The 26786-nt window shown below is 47.7% G+C and overlaps 1 protein-coding gene across 3 annotated transcripts in view; it reads left to right on the top strand.

Moving 5' to 3' along the window:
- Myo10 (myosin X) overlaps nt 1-26346 on the top strand; it is a 202338-nt gene extending 175992 nt beyond the window's left edge. For all 3 annotated transcript variants that reach the window (XM_057789533.1, XM_057789532.1, XM_057789531.1), the window contains 15 exons: nt 385-628; nt 3255-3350; nt 5863-5956; nt 7125-7180; nt 9676-9818; nt 10317-10511; nt 11389-11546; nt 12291-12414; nt 13527-13824; nt 17441-17648; nt 18480-18616; nt 19393-19513; nt 19911-20363; nt 23205-23396; nt 24943-26346. In XM_057789533.1, coding sequence (XP_057645516.1) covers nt 385-628; nt 3255-3350; nt 5863-5956; nt 7125-7180; nt 9676-9818; nt 10317-10511; nt 11389-11546; nt 12291-12414; nt 13527-13824; nt 17441-17648; nt 18480-18616; nt 19393-19513; nt 19911-20363; nt 23205-23396; nt 24943-25044 — 2621 coding nt within the window. In that variant the 3' untranslated portion in view covers nt 25045-26346. The remainder of the gene's footprint in view (nt 1-384; nt 629-3254; nt 3351-5862; nt 5957-7124; nt 7181-9675; nt 9819-10316; nt 10512-11388; nt 11547-12290; nt 12415-13526; nt 13825-17440; nt 17649-18479; nt 18617-19392; nt 19514-19910; nt 20364-23204; nt 23397-24942) is intronic.
- The last annotated feature ends 440 nt before the right edge of the window (nt 26347-26786 follow it).

Raw genomic sequence — 26786 nt, 5'->3', positions numbered from 1 at the left:
ACAGTATTTTCATAGTCTCTAGGTTGAGACATCACAAGTTCTAAAACTGACAATGCTCGCTCCTACATCTGCCAAGTAAGGGGAGATTGATTTCTCTGGGGCACTTCAGAAATCATTCCTGGGCCGATGATCAGTCACGGACTACATTTATGTGGGCTGCTTAAGGAGATTTCTCAGCTAACTGAGGAGGAGCAACATTCTAGGATGTCCCGTCTTTGCTGGATCGTCTTCTGTCCACTGGACAGAAACCAGAAGCTCCTCCTCCACTCTAGAAGGGTCTGTGGGTGCCTGTCAGCTGAGGCAAGGCTCAGAATGGGCTATGGGTTTTGTCGCTTGGTTTTATTGACTCCGTAACCCTCTCCCTGCCCCTTCTTGGGGGAACAGGTGGCTTAATGAACTCCTGGAAGCGCCGCTGGTGTGTCCTCAAGGATGAGACCTTCCTGTGGTTCCGCTCCAAGCAGGAGGCCCTCAAGCAAGGCTGGCTACACAAGAAAGGTGGAGGCTCCTCCACACTGTCCAGGAGGAACTGGAAGCGGCGCTGGTTTGTCCTGCGCCAGTCCAAGCTGATGTACTTTGAAAACGACAGCGAGGAGAAGCTCAAGGGCACCGTGGAAGTCCGGACAGCCAAGTATGTTCCTGCAGCCTGGCTTCTGAATTGTACTGATGGGCACGTGTTTTCATTTTTGAAAGTGTGTGTGTGTGTATGTTTGCACACATGCTCATACACATGTGTATATGGAAACAGACATCAGTGTGGGATGCCATTCCTCAGAAGCTTTCCTTCAGAGATAGTCTGTCATTGGGGCCTGGAGCTTGCCAAGTGGGTTGGGCTGGCAGGCCAGCAAGCCCTAGGGGTTCTCCTGTCTCCACCTCCCCAGTTCTGAGATTGCTAATGTGTGCCAATGCGCTCAGTTCCCAGTCCCCACACCACCACCAACTAGCAGGGAAAAGGAAGCACTGATAAACAGCAAGACAATAGCACAGACACAGAAATAAGCTGTCAAGGTGACCGCAGGCCATGTGAGGGATTTAAAGGAAAGATAAAGCTATGCCTAGGGGTGTAATGTGGCAGTTCTCTCTGTTCTGGTTGACACATTTTAGTTATGTAACCTTTGTGTGTGTCTCCAGCCCACGAGTTCTCTGCAGCAATGGGCCAGCATAGGTTCTCGGACAGACTTAACAACTCACTTTAGTGGGTTAAATTGAGAAAGAACTAGGAAACGAGGTAATCTGTGAATCATTTATTTTTTTATTTGAGGTTGAATTACACCCAGATGTTGATTTTCACTTGGAAGATAGACCCTTGAGCATACACACACACACACACACACACACACACACACACACACACATCTCGACTGGAAATATAATGATGTGTATGCAGAGAAAGATGGTTTGAATAAAGCCAGTTATAATACACATCTCTAAACTCAGCTCTGGGGAGGCTTAGGTAGGAAAATCGAATTTGAGGCCAGCCTGGACTACTAGAGAGTCTGGGGGCAGCCTGACCTATATGATAAGAACCTATCTCAGTAAACTAGGAAAGAATAAAGCCATGTGTGTGAGGTGATTGGTTGAGAGTCCTCCTGCGGGTCAGCTCTCCCCTTCTATTTCTTCCTCACTCTGGCTGCCATCTAACAGCTAAATGGAGAGCTGATTGACAGGTACATTTTGAAGTGAATCGTTTATCATCTATCCATGATGTGCTCACTAACTCCCCACCTGTGGTTCCCCTCAGTAGGAGAACTGAGCTGGAATTTGAAGTCCACACAACCTTCTTTCCTGCCAATAATCCCTTCTAGAACCAAAGCTTTGGACTGTCAAGGGACTCTTATTGTTAAAATTTAATGTGTCTAGAAAATTTTGGGGGCTTAGGGGCAGCTTTTTTTCTTGGTTAAATAAGTTCTAAGTATTAAAAAAAATAATTGTTTGAAAGAACCTGTACCCATACTGCTTAAAATCAGGAAACCACAAATATTTGGGAAAGTGGCAAAATGCATGCTCTCAGTGGGGAGTAAGGAATATACCAGGTAGCACATGTCCCGAATCCTCACTGTAAAGGTAGAGGCAGAAGACTTGCCAGTTTGAGGCCAGCCTTGCTGTCTAGTGACACCCTGTCTCAGTAAAAACACCAATGTGATATAGCTCAGTGGTAGAGTGCTTGTCCAACTGCTCAGGGCCTGGATGTGATGCCAGAGCTACAGAGAAAGGGGTGGGGGACAAAAAGAAAGTTGATAACGTATCTGACATAGGAGCTTGGGAGAGGCATCCTCAAGCCACAGCAGCTGAGATCAAGTAGGGAAAGCACTCACACCATGCTAGGCTCCCCTCTGGGTTTCCTCCTATTGTAGATCAGAGATGGGAGCCAGAGGAAGGCTTTTCTAGGCTTTGAGCAGAGTTAGACATTGGGTGTCTTCTGTGATAAGAGATCTCTGGAGAGATATCGGGAAACACCTCACCCTTCTTCCTCCCCACCCCATCCCTAACCCCACTGGAGACCCACTATTAGGAACACCGAGGAGTCTGGTTCCCCCTAGAGGTCGCTAAAAAAAGGGCTAGTGACAATGTGTTCTATTCATCTGGCCTTGTTTTCATTCATGGTTATGATTTCAGTTACCTATAGTCAAAAGACACCAATTAGAAACATTTCCTATTAGTGGGAGAGAAATGGAGATGTTTGGAATATAGCATCTGTCCTGTTGGTGATTACCCTTGCTGTATCTAATTTACGAAGCAAGCTTTCCAGTTCAGATGCTTAGGTAGATTGTATGCCCCCACTCGGAAAATCCAAAATCTAAAGGTCTCCAAACTCTGAATGCTGCTGTGATACCTTGTGTAGAGAATTCCACTCTGACCTCGCATGATGGGTTACAGTCAGAATTCAGGCGTGTGGAAAACACCGTATGACATTGCATCCCAGAAGCTGGAGCATAGCACCGTAGTATACCCTCTGCTTAGCATAAAACAAATGCCTGCAGGCTGTATGTATATGAAACATAAATGCATCCCATATTTAGAGTTAGGTCCCATTCTGAACTGTAAAACACTTGGTCTCGGGTGTTCTGGACCAGAGACACTCAATACTATCAGGGACAGGGTGTCCCGTAGTGTTTGTGAGGTTACTACTGTCCGCAGTCTCAGAACCCCTTAGGAGTCTCAGGAGTGGGGTGTGGTATGTAATTTCTAAAGCAACACTTCCCAGCTTGGTCGTTCTGCAATGCTTGATTTCCACCTACTGCCTCTGTGTCTTGCAGGGAGATCATAGACAACACAAGCAAAGAGAATGGCATCGACATCATCATGGCTGACAGGACCTTCCATCTCATCGCAGAGTCCCCTGAAGATGCCAGGTGAGGGCTGCGGGATGGCCTTCCTCCTCGTTAGATCTTCTCCCGAGTTCAGGCACCAGCCCCCTGTGAACTCTGTTTACTCTGTTGCCGTGAAAGGGGTTTTCATTTTCTAGTTAGGTTTTTAATCAGGACAGTTTAGGAGGCATAGGAGTTGGAGGTTAGGGTCTCTTGTTTAAGTACAGCAGTTTGGCCTTTTCCAGCTTCAGGGGTCACTAGACAAGACAGAAACTGGAGCTTTTGTTGCTGCTAGCGTCTGGTACAGATGAAACTGGAAGCCCCCGCTTTGGACCTTTCTGAGCCTCAGAAGCAAAGAATTTGTACAGAGCAGTCGGTTGCCTTAGCCATTGTCTGCTAAATGGATGGTGTGCAGAGGGTCTGAAAGGCTCTACCTTGAAGGAGTCAGTGAACCACTGTTAACTAACAGCTGTATTGCAGGCAGTATGAGCTCATTTCCTTCTCCGTCAGTCCTATGGGTGGATATCATTTATACTGTGCAGACTGAGTGACAGAGAAAGGTGAACACACTGTAATAGAATGTGAGCTCAGTTCTGTCGAATGGATGCATTACCCCAATCCCTGCATTTGTTCCTGAAGGGGCTTCATTAAATCTCTGGCTGAGGTGAGGGGAAAGTGGAGTCCCCTCTTGGCTGGTGCAAGCTGCCATCTTTGGACCTTGAGCTTCCTTGCAGGAACACTGAGCGTAGGGAGGGGACGAAGCTGGGGAAAAGTGAGCCACCACATGGTTGCTGGGAATTGAACTCAGGACCTTTGGAAGAGCAGGCAATGCTCTTAACCTCTGAGCCATCTCTCCAGCCCCCGAAGCTGGGGAAAAGTGACATTTGCTTTTCAGCGAGAAAACCTCACATGGTCATGTAGTGTCTAGGACACATTTTGGGGTCTTTGTGGGGCTCGAGGATTCTGGTGGAAGAGGTTGTTACCTTCTCTGAGCAGTGCGGGGTGGTACTCTATGGGGAAGACAACAAAGGGCTCTGCTCCTGTGTTCAGAGCTTTCTGTTGTGTTCTCAGACCCATCACTCACTGCCTCCTGCCACCCTTGGAGTGTTTTTAAGTTGCCGTAACACCGTGGCAGCTACGTGAAGGGTGCAGACACCAGAAAGTAGTTCTTCCCAAGGGAACAAACTGAAGCCTTAGCTGGACTCATAAATTACAGCACAAACTGGAGAAACAAGCAAACCTGAAATTACAGCCCTAACCTTCTGTCTGGGACTCCTAGAGACCACGTGTGGCTCTCTGTGGTCCAGGGACTGCCCACAAGTGCTCAGCCGAATTACAGGCCAGTCATCTGGCAGCTGCTCGCTCTGTTTTGTGCCATCGTGAACCTGCTAAATTTAACATTTGGAATGTTTGAGTCAAAACCTTTTTCCCCTGTCCAGTGGAACACATTTAAAAAAAAAATTCCCTTTACAGATTTTAAGTTACACATGATTCATAAGAAATTTTGTACATTGTGAGAGTGTCAGTAAAAATGAAAGCATGCCAGTTTTGTTCTTTGCTATGTGTACATGTGTATGTGGTTGATATGGCATACATCTTGAATTATGTATGTTACAGTGTTTGCTTTAGGTGATTTTTTTCTGGGGTTATGACTGCAAGATGCATTCTGGTCAAAGAAGGATGCCGCAAGGGGACATGAGGAGGTCTTGCTTTGTACTCTAACGGATTCTCCTTCAGGGATTTTAGGGAAGCAGGTTTTAGTTTTTGCTGTAAATGATTTATACGGCTAGCTTTATGTGGAGATGTTATTTTCCCACTTAAATATCCCATGCACACCCAGTCTTTCTTCCGTGCCCTGCTTAGCGGTAGTGTGTGTTTATTACATGTAAGAATAGCCTTGAGAGAAGGGTGCTGTGGCTGCTCCCTCCCACTCTGTGTTTGTGTAATCAGTGCTGTCTGTCTGTCTGTTCTGGGTCATTTTCTTTCTGTATGTCTCAGTTCCCGGTTCTAGCAGGAATTTTGTTCTGCTTGGGTTTCTCTGGAATTGGCATGCCTTTTGCTTTTCATGGTCTTCCTTTTTCTGATCATGGTGAGGCTAAAAGTGAGAAGACCCAGTTGGAGTGAAGATGGAAGAATTTTGATCAACATAGTTTTCTGCTTTTGACTTAGCCCCTGCTTTAATTCTCACCTCCCTTGTGCTTTTATTCACTTGACTGGAAGTCCTGGCCAGCCACGGAAAGCACTTGATCTGAGGCGGTTTACCCTCCATTGTTGACTTTCTTGATTGGTGTCCTGTAGGACATGAGCCTGGTACTCACTGATGTCTGAGTCTGGTAGGGGAAGACTTCATGTAACAATACATCCTGCTAAAAAGTCAGTTTGGCTGATTTTTTTAACTTTGCTTACAATAGTACGCGCCTTCACTTGCCTGTGAGAAACAGACAAATTGCAAGCAAAGCTGCTCAGAAGAGATGTATTATGGGCAGAAAACGTGGAAAAGCATTGTTTTGCCCCTCTGTGCATGGCCACCCTTGACCATTGCCCTCTCTCTCCACAGCCAGTGGTTCAGCGTGCTTAGTCAGGTCCACTCATCCACAGACCAGGAGATCAGGGAGATGCATGATGAACAGGCGAATCCCCAGAATGCTGTGGTGAGTGAACACTGATGGGGTGGGGTGTGCAGAGGTGACGAACCCCCAGAATGCTGTGGTTGAGTGTAAACTTATTAGGGGAGGTGGGGTGTCCAGAGGTAGTGAACCCCCAGAATGCCATGGTTGACTGTATACTTACTGGGGGAGGCTGGGTGTCCAGAGATGATGATGGGAAAAAGTCAGGTTGGACAAGAGGGTGGGACTGGATCTATTTAGGTAATCTTTGTAAGTAAAAGAATAATGGTTACGGAGAAAAACAGTACTATTTAAAATTTTAAATTCTGTTTAAAATCTTGCATAGAAAAAGACAAATCACAGGTGAGTTCTGCAACATTCCTCATCCTCTACCTCAATCAAAATTTTTATGATATTAATAAGCACTGGAAAACTTATAAAGAATCAAATGAATTGCAAATAGAAGTTTTTGTCTGTATTCTGGGCACACAGGAAATTATATGAAATCTTTATTTTTAAAAATAAAGATTTATTTCCCCATGAGGAAACAATACATTTTTTTAAAGAAATTTTAATTTTTAAACATTTTATAGTGATTTTTAAAAATTAAAGATGAGGTTTTTTGTTTAGCTATGCAAGGTTTTTTATCATGCAGTTTTGGGTTTTTTTTTATGATGTGTTTGTTTTTAGTTGTATTTAAGAGGCTAGACTGTGCATGTGTGCTACAGTTGCTGTCAGGACAGAAGAGGGCCTCAGATCCCCACGGAACTGCAGTTTTCCGAGACTGTCAGCCACCCAGTGTGGGTGCTGGGAAGTAAATTCTCCTCTGCAAGAGTGGCATACTCTTTAATCCCCGGGCCCAGAAAACTTTAAAATCCAAAGTTTCTTTGCAGAGTAATTGTTAAATTAGTAAAGAATCGGTAAATTTACACTTGAAAAGTTGATGAGTGTCTTCTGTAAAAACATTTTCCTAACCAGAGGGACTGACTGATGACTGTGTGTTCTGAGACGCGGACCATCTATCACCCGTGCCTCATCCAGAGACTGTCAGAACTCATTAAAGAGTGGCAACTTTTTTACTATCATTTTGAAGATCACCCGAAAAAAGCAGGCATTTCTTTGCTTTGTGGTCTGAGGAGTTACAGCCTAGGGACGCCGTATGATATCATTCGGCTCGGGCTCCTCCCTCACCATCTCCTTTGTTCCTTTCCAGGGCACACTGGATGTGGGGCTGATTGATTCTGTGTGTGCCTCGGACAGCCCTGATAGGTAAGCTCAATACAGACACAGAACATCTGCCCGTCCCCAGAGGCCGCTGCTGCCTGTGCCAGGCTCAGTATGAACCCTTAGCAACCCCCTCACGCAGTCATCCAGAAGGTGACTTCGGTGGCTAAGGTCAGTGAGAAGCCAGGTCTTGACATTCCATTTTCAAATGCCAACTGCAGCCCAAGAAGAGCCTGGTGTTTGTGTGAAACATCTACTTGGGGTATCTTTTCTTCTTCATGTTTTTTTTGACACAGGGCCTGGCTATGTTAGCCTAGGATGGAGTCAAGTTTGGGGCAGTCCTCTTGTCTCAGCCTCCCCATTTCTTGGACCAGATGTGTGAGCCACCATACCTAACAGTCTTGAAATTCTTATTTTTTTATAAAGATTTATTATTATGTGTATAGTATTCTGTGTCCATGTATGCCTGCAAGCCAAAAGAGGGCACCAGATCTCATTGTAGGTGTTTGTGAGCCACCATGTGGTTGCTGGGAATTGAACTCAGGACCTGGAAGAGCAGCCAGTGCTCTTAACTGCTGAGCCATCTCTCCAGCCTCAGTCTTGAAATTCTTACAGCAAGAAAATGACTGTTTAGGAAAATAGTACTCCTGCATACGGAGTCTGTAGTGTTCCTTTCTCTAAAAATTAATGACCTTGATGATTTACTCGTGTAAAATAGACATAATAGATGTAAATCCAACCACAAGCCTTGTCCTTGACAATTCTGCTTTCCCTGTTTGACCTTCAAGGCAAACCATCTTCAGGTTGGCTTGGTTGACACCCTGTCTGTTGTTGCCGCTTGTAAATTCCTTTCTTGGTCCTTGGCAGATTTAGTTGTTCTAGGGCCAGAGTCAGAATTAGAACCGACTCCTGCCCAGTTAAGATAGCCAGAAAGTAAATATGAGTGTGTTAAAACTTATAATAGTAATAAATAATAGCATCTGCCAGGCAGAGAACTCTGGGGTCTCTGAGACTCTTGGGAGACGGGGATCATTTGTCTCCAGAAGTGAACCTGCACCACCTACCTTATGCCTGGCTTAGGAGTGAGTGTTCACACCCATGCTGTCAGCATCAAAGACCCAAAGTTCTTCGTGTTTACTTAAGTTTTACCGTAAGCCTGCTTCTTGCTTTTTACAAACCCACCACCCCAGCAAGCCTGGAGGGTGTCTTCATCAGGTTGTCTGTTACTGTGGAGAGACACCATGACCACCACAACTCTTAGAAGGAAAACATTTAATTGCGTTGGCTCACTCACAGTTCAGTCCATTATCATCATGGCAGTAAGCAAGGCAAGCTTGGTGCTAAAGAAACAGAGTTCTTACATCTTGACTCACAGGCAACAGGAAGTGGTCTGAGACATTGGGAGTAGCTTGAGCAAATATGAGACCTCAAAGCCCGCCTCCACAGTGACACACTTCCTCCAACAAGCCCATACCTACTTCAACAAAGCCACACTCCTTTGGGGGCCATTTCTTTCAAACCCTCACACAGGGGATGACCCATGCTGAAAACTTGGCATTCTGATATTCTAGCTTTCCCACCTTTCTGAATCCTTCCCAGCTATAGTTTTGGGGTTTGGTTTGGTTTCATTTAGTTTTTTAAAGAAGGGTTTCTCTGTGTATTCTGCCTGTCCTGGAACTCACCCTATAGACCAGGCTGGCCTCGAACTCACAGAGATCCAATTGTTTCTGCCTCTTGAGTGCTGCGATTAAAGATGTGCGCCACCCCCACCTGGCCCAGCTACAGCTTTTGGCTGAGGCAGGCAGTCCATCCAGTTAACCTTTTCTTCATGAACTCTGGTAGTGCTTCGTCACAGTGAACACTGAAGGCTCCCAAGACAGGAGACTTCACAGTCAGTAGGACACTGATGAAATTAGTGTCTGCACAGTCCCGAGAGAGCTGCTGAGCACTGACAGACGGGAGCTGCGGGACAAAGCGAGTTTCCATTATCACTTTATCCCTGATTGGGAAATGAGCCCCTGTTGGGTGGCTTTGAAAACATGGACCCAAGTAGCTTTTTGTGCCAGGCACAACCAAGGGCATAAGATGTTCTCCCGACATCGAGTTGCTAATCCTCCTCCATTACCACTGTCTGCTGTTTCATTCTCAACCCACAGAAGTATTATCCAAGGCTATATCTGGAGGCAGGAAGAAATTGGTTTTGGAGATGCATTTTCAAAAAAAAAAAATCCCCCAATAACTGCCTTATTTTGCCTCCCTGGAACTAGTTTGCTCTGGAAAGTCTAAGGGAAGAGATGTTTTCTCTCAGGACTTCTCTGGATGAGTGTTTTGCTCCAAGTTTGAAGGTTAATGATACATAAAGTAAATGCCACGGAAATATGAGTAAGGTCTGCCTTAATACGAAATATAAATAGCATGCCAGTGTCTCCCAGGGACCCCTACGCCAGGGGAACGGCTGCAAAGCCTTGGTGCAGACAGCAGTAATGCCCACACTGGGTCTAAGAGGCTCCGCCTTTTTCTCTTCCTGTCTCGTCTCTCAGACCCAACTCATTTGTGATCATCACGGCCAACCGGGTGCTGCACTGCAACGCGGACACGCCGGAGGAGATGCACCACTGGATAACACTGCTGCAGAGGTCCAAGGGCGACACCAGGGTGGAGGGCCAGGAGTTCATCGTGAGAGGTGACTGCCAGCCGTGTTTCCATGTCTTCCTAAGTCAGGGTCTCTCACTAAACTGTCAGTGCAGCTGAAGTAGGTGGCCACTGAGGTCCAGGGAATCCTCCTGTTTAGGATAACAGGTGCACACTGCTGTGCCCAGGCTCTTTACATGGGTGCCGGGACTCCAAGCTCAGACTCCCATGCTTGTGCAGCAAGCACTCTGTGTCATAGCCATCTCCTGACTTCAAATACCTTCTCCAAGTTGGTCTGAAAAAATTTGAAGAAAAAAAAAGGCCACGATTATGGCCATTTTCTAGCCAGTAGGTAAAACTGAAGCCCATATTTAATGTTTTACAGGTGTAAATGATGGCATGGCACTTAGGGCTTTGCCTCACATTTGTTGCTTCTAGGGTCGGGTCCCAGGGCCTCAAGCATGTCCGTCCCTAAAGCCCTCTGCTGCTGTCCTTTACCTCCAGCCCATCTTGATGGTTTTCTGACAGCCACTTGAACCTTCCCTTCCAGGGTGGCTGCACAAGGAAGTGAAGAACAGTCCGAAGATGTCCTCTCTGAAGCTGAAGAAGCGCTGGTTCGTCCTGACCCACAATTCCCTGGATTACTACAAGAGCTCGGAGAAGAACGCCCTGAAACTGGGCACCCTGGTCCTCAACAGCCTGTGCTCTGTTGTGCCCCCTGATGAGAAGATATTCAAGGAGACAGGTACCTAAGGCCAGGCTGAAGCACAGCCAGGCTGCAGACGCAGGGTGACAAGTCTCGAGAGGCCGGGGCTTGCTCCAGTGAAGGGATACATGTCTACCGAGGGTAGTATCGATTCCTCCTCTCCAAAAGAAGTTTCTGTTCTTGATCTATGTCCTGGGGCTGGCTGGGGGTGGTTCTGAACGCTTTGTATTTGAAGCTGTAGCGAAGAGTTTGTTGGGCACACGATGCAGAAAGATACTGGTAAGAGCAATATACATATAGGCTTTCCAAATCATTGTGTTTTAGCCTAGTGCATAAGAAACAGCTAAGTAGACAGATTTGTTTTGGTTCTTCCCCTAATTTGTGGCATTGTAAGAGTTTCTGATTTCTGTCTCTAGTTATGATTTGGGGCTCTTTAAAATACAGTTGCTCCACCTGTGTCAGATGTGAGCAATAGCACATATCTTGTCTGGGCATGCAGTATCTAGCAGCGTTCTTTGCTGAGGGACAGGCTGAAGCAGGGCTGGAAGGAATGTTAGGATGAGCTGTACATCTGACTTTTGTGCCAGTCCCGAGAGCAGGGCATTAGCCTGTACCCACTCTTTTTCGGAGAGAGACTGCTTTTGTTAAAGTATTTAATTCTGGAATTTTTGTTTTAATATTTGTCTCCTCTTGACTACAAACTCCACAGGACCAGGGACACTTGTTTTCTGTCTGTCACTGGATGCCTAGTGCCAGGCACAGCATGTGTAGAACACCAGTGTTTACTGAGTTAAACCACTGATTAAGACTTCGCTTCTTGTGTTGCTGACTAGGGCTCCAGTACGAGCCTTGGTTGGGATTTAAACCTTGGTCCCAGAGGGTGACGTTGACATATGTGTGCTGCACTGCCTTGCAGGCTACTGGAATGTCACCGTGTATGGGCGCAAACACTGTTACCGGCTCTACACCAAACTACTCAATGAGGCCACTCGGTGGTCCAGTGCCATTCAAAATGTGACTGATACCAAGGCTCCAATCGACACGCCCACCCAGCAGCTGATCCAAGATATTAAGGTGAGAAGAGAAGCCCAAGAGCTCCTTGTAAAGTCTTCCCTTGGCAGAAAAGACCGCAGGGTTTCACCGGTTCAGCTCTCGCTCACGCTTTAATATTTTTCGGTGGAGAGTCTAAGTGAGATTCTCAGTGAGATTTTACATTAAAAAAATCTCTATAAAAGTGTTAGAATTTGGCACTCTATATATACAGAAGGTTGTGTGTGAACTGGTTAGGGACCACCCGAACCATCCCAGGGTCACCTCAGCCCCAGTTGGGGACCTCTTAGAGGCGACAGTAATTCACTTCTCAGTGCTCAGTCCTAGGCCACAGAAGTCAATACACAAAGAGCTCAGAGAGGAGGGCTAGCGACATGGCTCAGCTGTAGAGTGCTTGTTGGTGTGTATGAGGCCCTGGGTCCAATCTCCAAAAACAAAGAGCCCAGATTGATCCAGAGCACACAGGATCACTGGCTGGCTACCTCGAAATAGCTAGAAACAACAAATCTCATTGATTTCATTAAATTGCTATTCGCCGCTTGTAGTCTTAGTTGTTCAGTAAATGTATGCTGTTTGAAAGAACCAATGCTTAACTAGCTGCCACCAACCTTGCTCACAGTCCTGGATTCGTGTTGACTGGGAATGATTAACACTAGATTTCCCTTCTCGGGAAGTCGGTCCTGTGTGCGGGCGCATGGTCGGATCTGCTGAGTGTGGGCTCCCACAGTCAGCCCCTTGCTTTCATTAAACGACAGCTTTGCGTTCCAGGAGAACTGCCTGAACTCCGACGTGGTGGAGCAGATTTACAAGCGGAACCCGATCCTTCGATACACACATCACCCCCTGCACTCGCCGCTCCTGCCTCTCCCCTACGGGGACATAAATCTCAACTGTGAGTTCAGAAAGCCATTAGGATCCTCGGAGCCTGTGGTTTGGTTTTTCCTGTCAACTTCAGCTGTTAACACAGAAGCGTTGCTTATGCAGAGTTCCTAGGTCATCATAGACAGGAAAGAGTAAGACTGAAGTCAAGATTCAAAGGGACATCAGAGAATGCTAGCACTCTCCATGAATTCAGAGTATATAGTACCGCTTTACAGTGGTGTGAAGGGGTACCCATTCAGCCCTCTGTGCTTCAGTGGTGTGAAGGGGTACCCATTCAACACTCCCTGCTTCACAGTGGTGTGAAGCTGGACCCATTCAGTCATCCCTGCTTCACAGTGGTGTGAAGGGGTACCCATTCAGCCCTCTGTGCTTCACAGTGGTGTGAAGGGGTACCCATTCAGCCCTCTGTGCTTCACAGTGGTGTGAAGCTGGACCCATTCAGCCCTCTGTGCTTCACAGTGGTGTGAAGCTGGACCCATTCAGCCCTCTGTGCTTCACAGTGGTGTGAAGCTGAACCCATTCAGCCCTCTGTGCTTCACAGTGGTGTGAAGCTGGACCCATTCAGCCCTCTGTGCTTCACAGTGGTGTGAAGCTGGACCCATTCAGCCCTCTGTGCTTTACATCCCTTCTATCTTTAATTCTCAATAGTGTCCAGTTATTTGTGTGTTCATTCCTTCACCCTGAAATGGCTTTGTAGCACGATGCTACTCAGCAGTGGCCTGTGGGAAGTGCAAATCAAATCTGCAATACATGAGGCAAAAGCTCTGGGGTTTAGAGTTTGTGGTGTTTGTTGCATTCAATGCATTTCTGACTTGCAATGATTTAAGCTATAATGGATTAAATCAAGGTCAAGAGGTCTTGGACAGTATTGCGTTCTAAGTGAGGAAGCTGCCCAGCTGGAGTTCAAGTTCAAGTGAGCATTTCGTGTGCTCAAGTTTCAGCTGCACAACAGAGCAGGGCAGTCCCCTCACCGCTCTTTTTCCTGCTTTGCTCAGCTGATTCAAATACACGGGGAATAGGGTGGACACTGCACTAGGAAGGGGCTGTTTGCCCCCCACATCACTCCTTCCTTTTTTGTACTTCCAACCTTTTGAGCCATGGCTGTTGATTTTCTTTTTCTAGTGCTCAAAGACAAAGGCTACACAACCCTCCAGGATGAAGCTATCAAGATATTCAATTCACTCCAGCAACTGGAGTCCATGTCCGACCCCATCCCCATCATCCAGGGCATCCTGCAGACGGGGCACGACCTGCGGCCTCTGCGGGATGAATTGTATTGTCAGCTCATCAAGCAGACCAATAAGGTGCCCCACCCTGGCAGTGTAGGCAACCTGTACAGCTGGCAGATTCTGACGTGCCTCAGCTGTACCTTCCTGCCGAGCCGAGGGATCCTCAAGTACCTCAAGTTCCACCTGAAAAGGTAAAGAAAGCAAGGGGGGGAGGACAACTCTGAAAGAGGCGGAAGCTTGTGCCATAACGGGCTCCTTAGGTGCCCCTTCTCCCTTTAAGCCGTCCAAACCTGTATAGGGATCCAAACAACTATTGGTGCAGCACTCTAATACATTCACATTGGGTGCATTTGGTTGCTACTACTCTAAATATAGAAAACCCCAACTTGGATATTTTTTTATATATATATATCTTAGTTGTTAATAGGTTTTCTTCTGAGGTTGATAGCCTGAGGTTATGGAAACATTTAGTTAACAAAATGATTACCTGGGTGGATCTCAGTAGCCCTGGACCTGCATCCCATTGCTTCCTGTATGGCAAAAGCAGTTAAAATCTCATTTTACGTAACTTATGCAAACACACTGCTTAAAGCTGCACAAGATATCTCACAAGTAAGCTCAGCACTTAGAAGGCTGAGGCTGGAGGAACAAGAGATCAAGGCCGGCCTGGGCTACAGAGTGAACCAACCCCTAGCTCAACAAAACAAAAGGCAAGGGTACCTGGTAGCACATGTTTTTAATCCCGGCAAACTGCAGGAGGCAGAGGCAGGTGGGCCTCTTGAGTTCAAGGCCATGGTCTTTCTTTTTGTTAAAGGCAGCATGAAACATTTCCTGTATTAGCGGTGCTGGTGCTGCATAGAGACCTGGCGGCAGCCCACTCACAAACAGCCCTTCTTTCTGCTGTTTATTTGAAGTAAACCCAGGCAGGGAAAGCTGGACCTTAAAAGACACCGATGACTGCTTGTGGCGCACCGTGCCCCCGTGTCTGCGTTCCGTGCGCTAGACCTCAGTTCGCGAGCTTCAGGCAAGGGGCCCGGAGGTTGAACATACAGACGCAGAGACGAACTGACACATACAGAGACAGACCGACACACAGACCTTTTAACGCTGATACAAAAAGCCCCAAGAATGCCCCCTTTGTGTTCAGGGGCAGATTAGAGATAGCCACGCCCTAGCCAAACCCACCAGAAACCACTCTCCTGCCATCAGGAACTCCTGAAGTTCTCGTGCTCAGAGCAGCTGTAGGCACTCAGATCAGGGGAAAACAAGTTGTTTACAAGAAATCCAGGATCCGGGGTCTCACTGTTCCCAACATCTCCCCCCTAAATTTTGTATAAAGCAGAAGACTCTCCTGACCACACAGCCTTTTGGTCTCTACTGCACCTAGATTCACTTTGGCCAGCACTCTATTGAACCTGTACTCAGGAGAGAGTGACAGCATCTCCTCAGGAGAATACTGGCTTTTAGGGAACACAAGAGAGCAACTTAAGTCTGTAAGACAGGTAGATTCAAGTATCCCAGAGACTGTTGGTTCCTCATACTATTTCCCACACACCCTCTTCCCCTCAAGTGAACAGAGGTGTGTGACTATATCAAACTCGGGACTTTTAGGAGTGGCTTTGCCATGACCCCAGGAGAAGTCAGAAACCACTGCTCCTTCAGCAGTCCCCTAAATAACATACCCCAGCTGCCATACCCCCGTGGCACATTCATTCTTGTCAGCTGAGTGCATGGAAGACACTTTCTCTCTCGTGCACCTCTTTGGCTTCCCTAGCAGCCCAGCTGATCCTGCTTCTGCTAAGTGACCATATGCTGCATTCTCGTGGGTTGTCTGATCTTACACAGGATTCCAAGATGAATGCCCATGGCAACAGGCGTTAAGATTGCCACCAGTAGGGTCCCTAATCACCACTGGACCCAACCTCCCATTTGAGCTATGGTATTCAACCAGCCCTTTGGCTAAACAGTTACAATCTGGTGAGCTAATTGTCACATTTCAAGGGCTTTTCAAGTAACCATTGAGTTGTTTCACCACATAAGAGGCAGTAGCAATATTAACAGATGTCATACAAATGAAATAATGAACAAGACATTTGTTGTAAGTCCACCTGCTCCTACAATAGGGCAGTCTCCATTTGATTTAAATTCGCTCTGCCGCACTCTTCAGCGTGCAGAGCCTGGAACTGCCACTGCCTTTTCCTTCTTTTCCTGGCCCCTCGGCTGCGTTCTCGGGCAGCCCAGTGGGGTCTGTGCTCCAGCTTGTCTCAGCTCCAGCACTTGTTGTTACTCCTGGCACTGCTGTGGCATCCGCCAGGCTAGGCACCGACTGGGCTGAGGCAATGTGCCTTCCACCACAGCCACCTAGCAAAGCTCTGCTCCAGCTGCCTTCTAGCCCCAGCTGCATTCGTTCTGGGTCTAAACTGGTGCATGAAGTGGAGGGGAACTCAGGAAAGCAGGCTTGCTGCTCTGCAACCGCTGAAGGGGCCCCACTTAAATTATCTTTTAGGGAATCTGGGCATTGTCAATCTGGCTACTTCCTGCTGAGCGGGGGCACTGCATTCTTAGGGGTATTTACTGCAATTTACTGCCATTTTCCAGCTGCGCTCCGATGTGGGTCGCGGTGACAGGGAAGAGGCGGAGGCTCCCCCTCCCCACTCCACACCAAGCTGGAAGGTGGAGGCACAGTGGGGCAGAGCAGCGGGCCAACGGGCCTTGTTGCGGTGTGCCGCGCACTTTTGCGCCCTGAGGCCTGCACTGGAAGCGGGCCTAGCGTTCTTGCCTCGCTGGTCCTCGAGGCAGGTCTCGGGGTTTGCACGCGTCGCAGCGCCTCAGCGCCTGCCGCTGGAGCCACCGCTGCTCACACTCCATTGCTACATTTCAGGAGGTCTCGGGAATTCAAACCACATGAATATTGAATAAATCCTTAGGCTCTCATCATCTGTGGAGACAAAAACAGAACCTCCTTTCCAAAGCATCAAATTCTTAAGCCCATATTTTAATGTCAAAATACCTTTCTTAGCAGTTCCTAGAATCAAATGTCTTCCTCCAGTCCAGAACACAAAAGACAACACAATCAACATATCATACATCTGCACACATTTATCTTTTTAGCTATATACATTCTATCTTTTCCCAATACATACGTCCCCTCCGGCCGGGGACAACCCTGTTCATTTACCCCTCTTTCTCGGCTGGACTTCTGCTTGCTGCCAACCCGAGGGAAGGACGTCAGTATTAACACATACACCAATCCACCCTCACCTTCTGAGGGCGCCACCTCTCAGCGTTCCCTAGTTCCCGATATCTTGGTGGGGAACCTCCAATTGCCGCGCCCCCGTGTCTGCGTTCCATGCGCTAAACCTCAGTCCGCGAGCTTCGGGCAAGGGGCCCGGAGGTTGAACATACAGACGCAGAGACGAACTGACACATACAGAGACAGACCGACACACGGACCTTTTAGCACTGATACAAAAAGCCCCAAGAATGCCCCCTTTATTGTGTTCAGGGGCAGATTATATAGAGATAGCCACGCCCCAGCCAAACCCACCAGAAACTACTCTCCTGCCATCAGGAACTCCTGAAGTTCTCGTGCTCAGAGCAGCTGTAGGCACTCAGATCAGGGGAAAACAAGTTGTTTACAAGAAATCCAGGATCCGGGGTCTCTCTGCTCCCAACAATTGCTCGTGTCACCACTAGGAGGCAGCCTCTTTCCCTCCTAACCTCTCCTTGCCCAGCCTTCCCCACAGCCCAGCTCCTTCAAGCCAGTCAGCCTTTGTGCGCAACTCACAGTTCCCCTTTGTCTTTTAGGATACGGGAACAGTTCCCGGGAACCGAGATGGAAAAGTATGCCCTCTTTATCTACGAATCTCTTAAGAAAACCAAATGCAGAGAGTTTGTGCCTTCCCGAGATGAAATTGAAGCTCTGATCCACCGGCAGGAAATGACGTCCACGGTGTACTGCCATGGCGGAGGGTCCTGCAAGATCACCATCAACTCACACACCACAGCTGGGGAGGTAGGGAGCGCTGACAGCCCCTTGTGCCTGATGCTCACCTGCCCAGACACCCGTGGCCTCCAGGTTGAGCATACCACAGTGGTGTTTATGCTCAGCGCATCTGCATGACAAATAGGAAGTAAATACAACCAGCAGCCAGCCGCAAGCTTACAGATATAGAGATAAACTTGCAGTTAAATGTGGGAAAACACAAAGCTCCGCTTGAGCCAAGGTCTCTGATGTGTAATCCCACCCACTGTCTCCAGAGATCCGCCACAGAGGAAACACTGTGAGAGGGTGTGTCAGGTCGCCTGGGCCACAGGCTGTTGACAGAACCACATCAAATGAACACGTTTTGCCCGGTCCTTTTAAACTAGCCCAGTGGAAGCTTGGGTAATGGCAGTATTGCTAACGAAGCCTGGAGAGCCTTTCTGAATGGACCACTCCTCAGTCAGAATCACTATTGTTTCTCAAGCTTTATCACTGTATCAAATAAAAGATGGGACTTAGGGATTTCATCCATTTTTCCAACTATGGCTTTGCAAAATACTACTAATAAAAGTAGCTTACCCATCCTCTCCCTAAGGGGGAGTATTTTGGGGAACACAGCGGTAGCAAGAAGAAAGTAAAGCTAACTTTGCCAAGAGAGTAAGAGAAAAAGCAGTGCCTATTAGGCTCCGGGCCGGCACGCAGCCAGAGGTGCGTGTTAGGCTCCGGGGCCAGCACGCAGGCAGCAGTTTCAGGAGGCTGTGTGGACTCTCCCATGCCACTAGCCCTCTCTGAGCTCACGACGTTGTGTGTGTGTGAGTGCACACAGCCTCTGAAGTGAAGGCGTCCTCATATGTCTTGCAGGTGGTGGAGAAGCTGATCCGGGGCCTCGCCATGGAGGACAGTAGGAACATGTTTGCCTTGTTTGAGTACAATGGTCTCGTGGACAAGGCCATTGAAAGCCGGACCATCGTAGCTGACGTCCTGGCCAAGTTTGAGAAGTAAGTTCTTCTGCCTTCCAGTGCCGGAAGAACATTTAATGCCCCCTGTTTGGCCTCGTCGCATGCTTCCTTTAGGTTTTTTCTTTTTTTGTTTGTTTGTTTGTTTTAACCTGTATTAATCTATTTGCCTTGTCTTCTCTGCCATCTCTATGTCCTGACTCAGAGACAAAACTCTGATCTCAACGCTGATTTAGTTCATCCTCAATCCTTCACCCCCATTCTCTCTCTTCCAGCCCCTGTATTCCATGCCTCTTAGAACTGATGTTTTCACTTACTACCAATGAGCTTCGAAATTATGGTAGACTCACACCGGCACCCCAGCTCTCAAAACTGCCTATCATGTCCCTTCAACAGTGCGTCCTTGATCTCTGACTTAGGTTGCCTAACTCCGCAAAGACGCTTGGCATCCGAAAGCAGCAGTCTACTGAGTACTCACCGCAATTTTAACTGGGAAAACTCAGTCGAGATTTATTAGAGGAAGTGAACAAGTAGCATTTCTGTGGATTAAGCACAAATTCTATGGTACCAGTTCAGGGGGGACCCTCAGTGAGTCCCTGCCAGCAGGCTTTGCCTGAAGGCTTTCTCTTTGCACCTTCCCTCTGGTTAAAGCACTGAGGAACTCTGACACGTACTGTCTTGCTGGTTTGTTTGTGTGACTGTCCTTATGTCATCTCCCCCACATCGTGCCAGTACCATTATAGGCAGGGCGTCTGTATCCTCAGAGTGAGCAGCCCAATTCCAGTTTTGCTCAGAGTCTTTTGTGGCTTCTGTCTTAGGCTCGCAGCCACGTCAGAAGCTGGGGACTCGCCATGGAAATTTTACTTCAAACTTTATTGCTTCCTGGACACCGACAGCGTGCCAAAAGACAGCGTGGAGTTTGCGTTTATGTTTGAACAGGTAAAAGGGACTTTGAGAAACCGATTCCTTTGTTTGAGGCAGGCGTGAAGCCCGTTACTATGCCATATAAATTAACTGCTCAGGTCCTTGGGATTAGGTAGGGCGGTATATTTCCCAGCGAGGAAAAGCTAGCAGCTCACTTTGTGGAAGGAAACCTTACACACTTGACCATAGGAATAAAAGGTATTGCAGTGTTGGAGGATACCTGCACAGGGGAGGAATTTGCCTTGAAAGCAGTAGGCCGTGCTTTGCTGGAGAGAAATCCAGCATGAAAGTGGTGGGCTGTGCTCCACTGGGGTGGAATTCAGCTTACAGTCCACAGGGCACGAGGAAGCTGGCCTTGGGGCTTCCTATAATACTCAGCAGCTGTCTGACCGCAGCTCCTCTCACCTTTCAGGCCCATGAAGCCGTCATCCATGGCCACCACCCAGCCCCTGAAGAGAATCTGCAAGTTCTGGCTGCCTTGAGACTCCAGTACCTGCAGGGGGATTATACCCTGCACACCTCAGTCCCACCCCTAGAGGAGGTTTACTCCCTGCAAAGACTCAAAGCTCGCATCAGTCAGTCGACCAAAACCTTCACCCCATATGAACGCCTGGAGAAGAGGCGGACCAGCTTCCTGGAGGGGACGCTGAGGCGCAGCTTCCGGACCGGGGCCGTGGTTCGGCAGAAAGCGGAGGAGGAGCAGATGCTGGACATGTGGATTAAGGAAGAAGTCTGCTCGGCTCGAGCCAGTATCATTGACAAGTGGAAGAAGCTGCAGGGAATGAACCAGGAGCAAGCCATGGCCAAGTATATGGCCTTGATCAAGGAGTGGCCTGGCTACGGATCCACACTCTTTGATGTGGAGGTGAGCGCTGGTCGCTGTAATGTCCCATTGTGAGCCGGCAGGTGCCACGTCCTGACCACACCGTGCCAGAGTCTGAACCTTGCCAGGTTCTACTGGGGGGAAGAGGGACAAAAAATGGACCTCTTGGCCCTGTGCTTCCTGGATTTTACCATTAGCCTCTTCATCTCCCAAAGGCGCTTTTTGATTTATTTTGTTGTTTTCAACTTTATTCATGTATTTATTTATTTATTTATTTATTTATTTATTGTGTGTGTGTGTGTGTATGTGTGTGTCACATGTGGAAGAGGACAACTTATCAAAGTCAGTTCTCTCCGACCCCTGTGTAAGCTCCAGAGTTGATTGAACTGAAGTAGTCAAGCTTGGCGGCAAGCACCCTTACCCACTGAGCCGTGTTGCTGGCCCACCAAGGTTTTTTTCTCTTCCTTTGTAGCAAATGTTTCTATCAATAGGATCATCAGTAGAATGACTTCTGTCTCTGTGTTTGGCTGGCTGTCTGGCTTGACTTCTGCTGGTGCTGAGGTAGACTAGCACCTGGCCCAGCTGGCTTCCAGCTTGCTCTGTAGCTGAAGGTGGTTTTGAACTCCTTTCTCCACCTCCCAGGCCTTAAATGTCTCTTGTCTTAAATAACTCTTTTTTTTTTAATACAAGCTGTTAATCTAATTTTTAAAATACTTATTAAAATCTGTGTTTTTTTAAGCCTTGTTTTTAGACTTATATATTCACTTAGGAACTTTATACATGCATCCCAGATTAACAGTTTTTCTAATTTCAGAATTTTTGCACAAATTTTTCTGCTTGAGCATCCCTGGTCTGATAATTTAGAATATTCCAAAATTCACGTTACCCCATCTCCTCACTTGTCTTTTTCCAGATGGGGTCTCCCTGTGTAACTATGGCCAGCCTGGAACTAACTCTGTAAACCTGATTCACCTCAGATGGGCAGAGATCACCTCCCAAGGGCTGAGATTAAAGGCAAAAATCCAACCTCATTGTTTTTGGTTGTTGTTTTTGGTTTTTTGAGACAGGGTTTCTCTGTGTAGCCCTGGTTGTCCTGGAACTCACTGTGTAGAACAGGCTGCCCTCGAACTCAGAGATCCACCTGCCTCTACTTCCTGAGTGCTGGGATTAAAGGTGTGTGCCACCACCTCCCAGCAGCAAAATCCAAATTTTAAAAAATATATTTACTTTTCCTTTTTTGAATTCTGGGGACTAAACTCAGGTCCGTGTGAGTACCCTGCCACTGAGTGACATCCTGAGTCCCTAGTGCCCAAGTCCTTCAAGTCAGCACAGATTTTAAGACATTTCTGATTCTAGATAACCCGATTAGAAACGCCGAGCTTGCCCTTGCCTCATGATGTCTGCTTGAAGGAACAGCATCTTAGAAAGTAGAATTTGCCACCACCTCAACCCAGTACTAATTCCTGATTCCCCTGCTTAAGATCCCTGCCCGGAAGGAAGTGTAACCCAGTGGTGTAGAGCAGAGGTACGCTTGTCAAACTAGCCTGCGTGTCAAATCCCACCACCTCCGTGTGTGTTTCCTCTGCAGCTGTGGAGGCCCTAGTCAGTGCCAGAGACCACAAGGCCTGCAAGGCCCGAGACACCCCCACCCCTCACAAAAATGGTTGAGTTTCCCAGCCCCCGTACAAATGAGCTTCTAGATTTCTTATGGCTACAGCAATTTAGCATGGTCTTTGATGACTTTAAGTAGAAGCTTTCCAGAAATCTAAGTACTGATTACACATTCCAAAACGCTTTAATTGCTTCTGGTAGGATGCTCTTCTGGGTGTGGTAGGTTGGTTGATATGGTTATGTTTGTTCTGATGCAGCAGTTCTCAACCTGTGGGTCGCGAACCCTTTCATAGGGGTTACCTAAGATCGTTGGAAAAAACAGATATTTTACATTATAATTCACAACAGTTGGAAAATTACAGTCAGGAAGTAGCAACGAGAATGACTTTCTGGGCCGGGCGGTGGTGGCATATGCCTTTAATTTCAGTACTCAGGAGGCAGAGGTAGGCGGATCTCTCTGAGTCCGAGGCCAGCCTGGTCTACAAGAGCTCGTTCCAGGACAGCTAGGACTATTACACAGAGAAACCCTGCCTCGAAAAAGGTTGGGGGCTACCATGACATGAGGAATGATATTAGGGTTGCATCGTTAGGAAGGTTGAGAACCACTGCTCTGATTCACAAATAAGGCCCTTTGTGCCCTCTGTACTCTCTCTTCTGTGTCCCCAAACGTACGCCGCCCCTTTATGCTCTGGTTCCTATCATTCCTGCGTTGCTATTCCCTACACGGGCTCTTGTTTTTCTCCCTTTGCTCTGTAGTTAGGCCCGTCAAGTGTGTTTACACTGAACACGTGGCTGCTTCTTGTGGACTGATGTCAACACACAGTGATCGGGAGAATTTATCTCTATGATCCTAGGTAAACCAGTCCAGACAGGTTGAGGACAGACCTAGAAACAGCAGAGCAGAGCTGGCTTCCCCAAGGTGCCTGGCATTGCTGTTCAGTTGCTTTCCCAGCTGGTGTGTCCTGGGTTTCTTCTATGTGGCTGATTCAGGTGCCTCTAATAGAACAGCTAATTCAAGGTGGAGAGAGGCCTTATGAAGAAGTAGAGCACCAGTTGGCTTTCTGCAAACCCTAAAATTGATTAGCCAGTCAGAAATCAACCAGTGTGCGCCAAGGTTCAGTTTCTCCTGTCTCTGTACTGGCGTGCTGACTTTGGTCAGCATCATCTATCAAGCACTGGCCTCGGTGCCTGTCTTGTGGCTTCTGTGTCTTAGGATGTGTTCTGCCCTGCCTTGTCCAATGCTGACTCACAGTGACTCTCTTGCCCCTACAGTGCAAGGAAGGCGGCTTCCCCCAGGAACTCTGGCTGGGCGTCAGTGCGGACGCCGTGTCGGTGTACAAGCGTGGAGAGGGCAAACCATTAGAAGTCTTCCAGTATGAGCACATCCTCTCTTTCGGGGCACCCCTGGCCAACACGTACAAGATCGTGGTTGATGAGCGGGAGCTGCTCTTTGAAACGAGTGAGGTAAGAGGCAGAAGCAGGGTAGACAGGATTCATTCAGGATCTCTGTCAAAGAGGAGAGCAGTGCCCCCATCTCCTGGCCACCTTTGACCAAGTCTCCTCAGTTGGCAGTGACACCTTGCAGAGACTAGGAGATTAAGGCAAAGGACCACAGCAATCAGACTCTACTCTGGAGGCTGGAGAGATGGCTCAGCAGCTAAGAGCACGTGTTGCTTTTGCAAAGGACCCTGGTTCAATCCCAGAACCACACAGTGGCTCACAACTATCTTCTGACCTCCTCAGGCTCCAGTCAGACATGTGGTGTACAAACGTGCATGCAAGCAAAACAGAGGTGTACAAACATGCATGTAAGCAAAACAGAGGTGTGCAAACGTGCATGCAAGCAAAACACATAAAATAAGCCAAATAAGACATACATGTGCACACACACATACACACACACAGATGATTATACTTCAATGGCATCCACAGAACAGAGGACCTGAGGGACCTCCCATCTAGCCATAGTTGATGGATCACAAAATCATATTCAAAAAAGCCACTGAATCTGTATGCTAGCAGCTCCAAACTTGAGTAGCTGTAATAATAAATGAAGAGGCCACATGAGGCCTCCACAAAAGGCACTGCTACCAAGAAGGATGGTAAAGAAGGATGAATTGTATGGTAGCTATGATGGTGGGTCGGAGGGCATTTGAAGAACTGTTGGGGTGGGGTGGGGTGGGGGATGAGGTTTAGTGGGTTGTTGAGGAAAGTATGCAGAGAGAAGAAAGGGCCCAAGACTCTGTGACAGGGGAGGGTCCTGTTGCTGGGCTGTGCCATTTAGTCGAATCCCATGGAAGGTAGGAACCTACCGTGAAATCTGGGATTGTAATACAATACAGCAGCGGCTTTACCAGTATCAATGTGGGGTGAGACTGAAAGGGCAGGAGGAGATACAGAAGCCTAGTAAGATGCCTTTGCACTGCCCAGGCTGACAGTCAGATTGGCCAGGGAAGGGAGAACAGGGGTGGCAACATCATTGGAAGATGCTGATGAAAGATCCCAGCTCGGGAAAATGTGTGGTTTGCAATGGAAGTGGGCTAGGCATCAGGCCAGCTGGTCATAGCCCTGTCCTGGCCCCCAAAGCTCCCTTCGGCTTCTTCCGCTGCTTCCAAATGAATGGACTGGAATTAGCGACTGTAGCCTATAAAGGCTGATGTGGTTTCCAAATTTCACCATTTTCAGTGAGGCTAGTAGGTCAAATCCTAAAGTACAAACTCTGGTGTCCAGTGTACTTGTGGTGTACTGACTGCAAAGCCAGACAGCTTGCATCAAATAAAACCCCTGCTCTCTGTGCCGGAGCCACCAGGTGCTGCATGCTCTATTTAGAAAAGCTCCACGTTACTCTCAGGGTAGAAATGGTCAGCTGAACCCTTGTCTTCCTGTGAGTCTAAAGCCCAGACTTAGCGTAGCAGCTGCTGCTTCTTACATGGAGGATAGTCAGAGGATGTTGCAGAGCTAGGTGCTTGGATCTGGTCTCTACCTTGTGCGGTTCTGCTCTCCCCGGCAGGTGGTGGATGTGGCCAAGCTCATGAAAGCCTACATCAGCATGATTGTGAAGAAGCGCTATAGCACCACACGTTCCGTGAGCAGCCAGGGCAGCTCCAGGTGAAGACAAGCAAGCCCATGTCATTTTCAGATCTGAATGTGCCCAGGCCAGCGCCAGGTCCTGACCCAGCTTTGGAAACACAGCAGCCCAGGCCTTCGGAAACCAGTTGTTAGAGGGAGGAGTTTCCGGGACTCTTTCCCCCCCATCCACTTCAGTGATCACGTATTAAGCTGTCAACCTTAACCGTCTGCACAATTTCTAAAGCTTTAGTACTCATAGATACTTGCCTTAAAAAAAGAAAGGGGAGAAAACCATGCTGCCACCAAAGCAGCCAGAAGTGCCTTAACTTGCAGAATCGACCCTAATCGACCTTAACTGTGCTACTGAGGGAATGCACTTTCCCCTTCTGGGAGAATCTGCAGAGCTTGATTGTGCACTAACCTCCCAGCCTGATTTCCCGACTGTGAGGGAAGGTGAGGGAGCCGGGAGGGGAGACAGAGCGGAAGGGGACAGTGTGTCGTAGTCGGAGTGCTGCTGGCAGCCTTCCTCATGGACGGGTATTAACAGTTTGCTTTGTTTCATTTAAACGTCTGTGCTTGCCCGAGCGTGTGTTCATACACTCAACACTTTAATCGTTGTTGCGTGCGCGTTAAACACAAAGGGAAGAGGATGTGCAATGATGTAAACAGTCTGTCTGTATATTTTAATAGTTCCGGGCTATAGGCTCCAAGGTGGTTTTACTAACACATCAGGACCCTGGATGTTCCTGTCTTTGCTGTATTTTGGAAAGAGACATTTTGACTCGGTTTCGTTTTACATGTTGCAAGGGCTGCGACCTGTGACTGCTGTATCCCAGCAGGTCCGCAGCCCGTGGAGATAATTTATAAACCACTCTTAAACTGCTGGCCCCAGTGCTGTTTGTAGAACAATATGAAGTCACTTTGGAGTCGTTTATTTCTAAAAGTTAAGTTAATTCTGTTGTCTCCTCTGAAGGGTAGTTTTGTATCATCTCTCTGGACATCATAGCCATGTTGAAAATGGGGAGAGCTGCTGTTTCCCCAAACCCTGTAACCCCCGAGCAGACCTCTAAAGGACCCTGAATGCTGAGGCCAAGACTTCAATGAAATTTACCCGTTCTTTCATCCCTAGCTCACGATGGTGGCCTGAACACAGCACCTGTAAATAACAGCCTTTATGACCAGAAGAAAAAGAATCTGGACTTGGACTTTTATTTTTATATGGAAATATTATAAAGGTGGGCCGGATGAGTCTACTCACAAAGAAAAGTTCAATTTGCCTTATCCCTGTGGACAGCTATATGAAAGTGGTGTTTGTTGACTCACAAAGTCTGACAATAAAAGATATTAGCTAACATGATGTGTTTACTTTATTTGGATAGTTTTTAATAGCCATGTGAGGGGGGTGACTTTGGCATTTATTAAAATTTTACTATATTGAGTTACATAAGGCCATTTTTCTCAAAACGTTTAATATACACAGCTCGGTATCTTACCACCTCTGTGTATGCCACTGTGTTCACCATAATAGTGAAATGGAATGAACCTAGATGTCCACCAGCAGATGAGTGGGTAGCAAAACTGCAGCCGTGATGCACAGAGGAATTTTATACAGCCACAAATATAAGGAAAATTTGTAAAGAAAAAAATCAATAGAACCCAGGCTCAAAGAGATAAGGTCCAGCACTTTCTCTCTCATGCACATCTGAGCTTCTAATTTGTGTGTGTGTGAGCCGGGACAAAATCAGAAAGTGGCCCACAAGAAGGGGAAAAGGCAGGGTCACAAAG

Source organism: Chionomys nivalis, chromosome 15 (genome assembly GCF_950005125.1).
Source record: "Chionomys nivalis chromosome 15, mChiNiv1.1, whole genome shotgun sequence".
Taxonomy (NCBI): Eukaryota; Metazoa; Chordata; class Mammalia; order Rodentia; family Cricetidae; genus Chionomys; species Chionomys nivalis.
The sequence above is the reverse complement of the archived record's forward strand: the minus strand, read 5'-3'. Positions and strand labels throughout refer to the sequence as shown.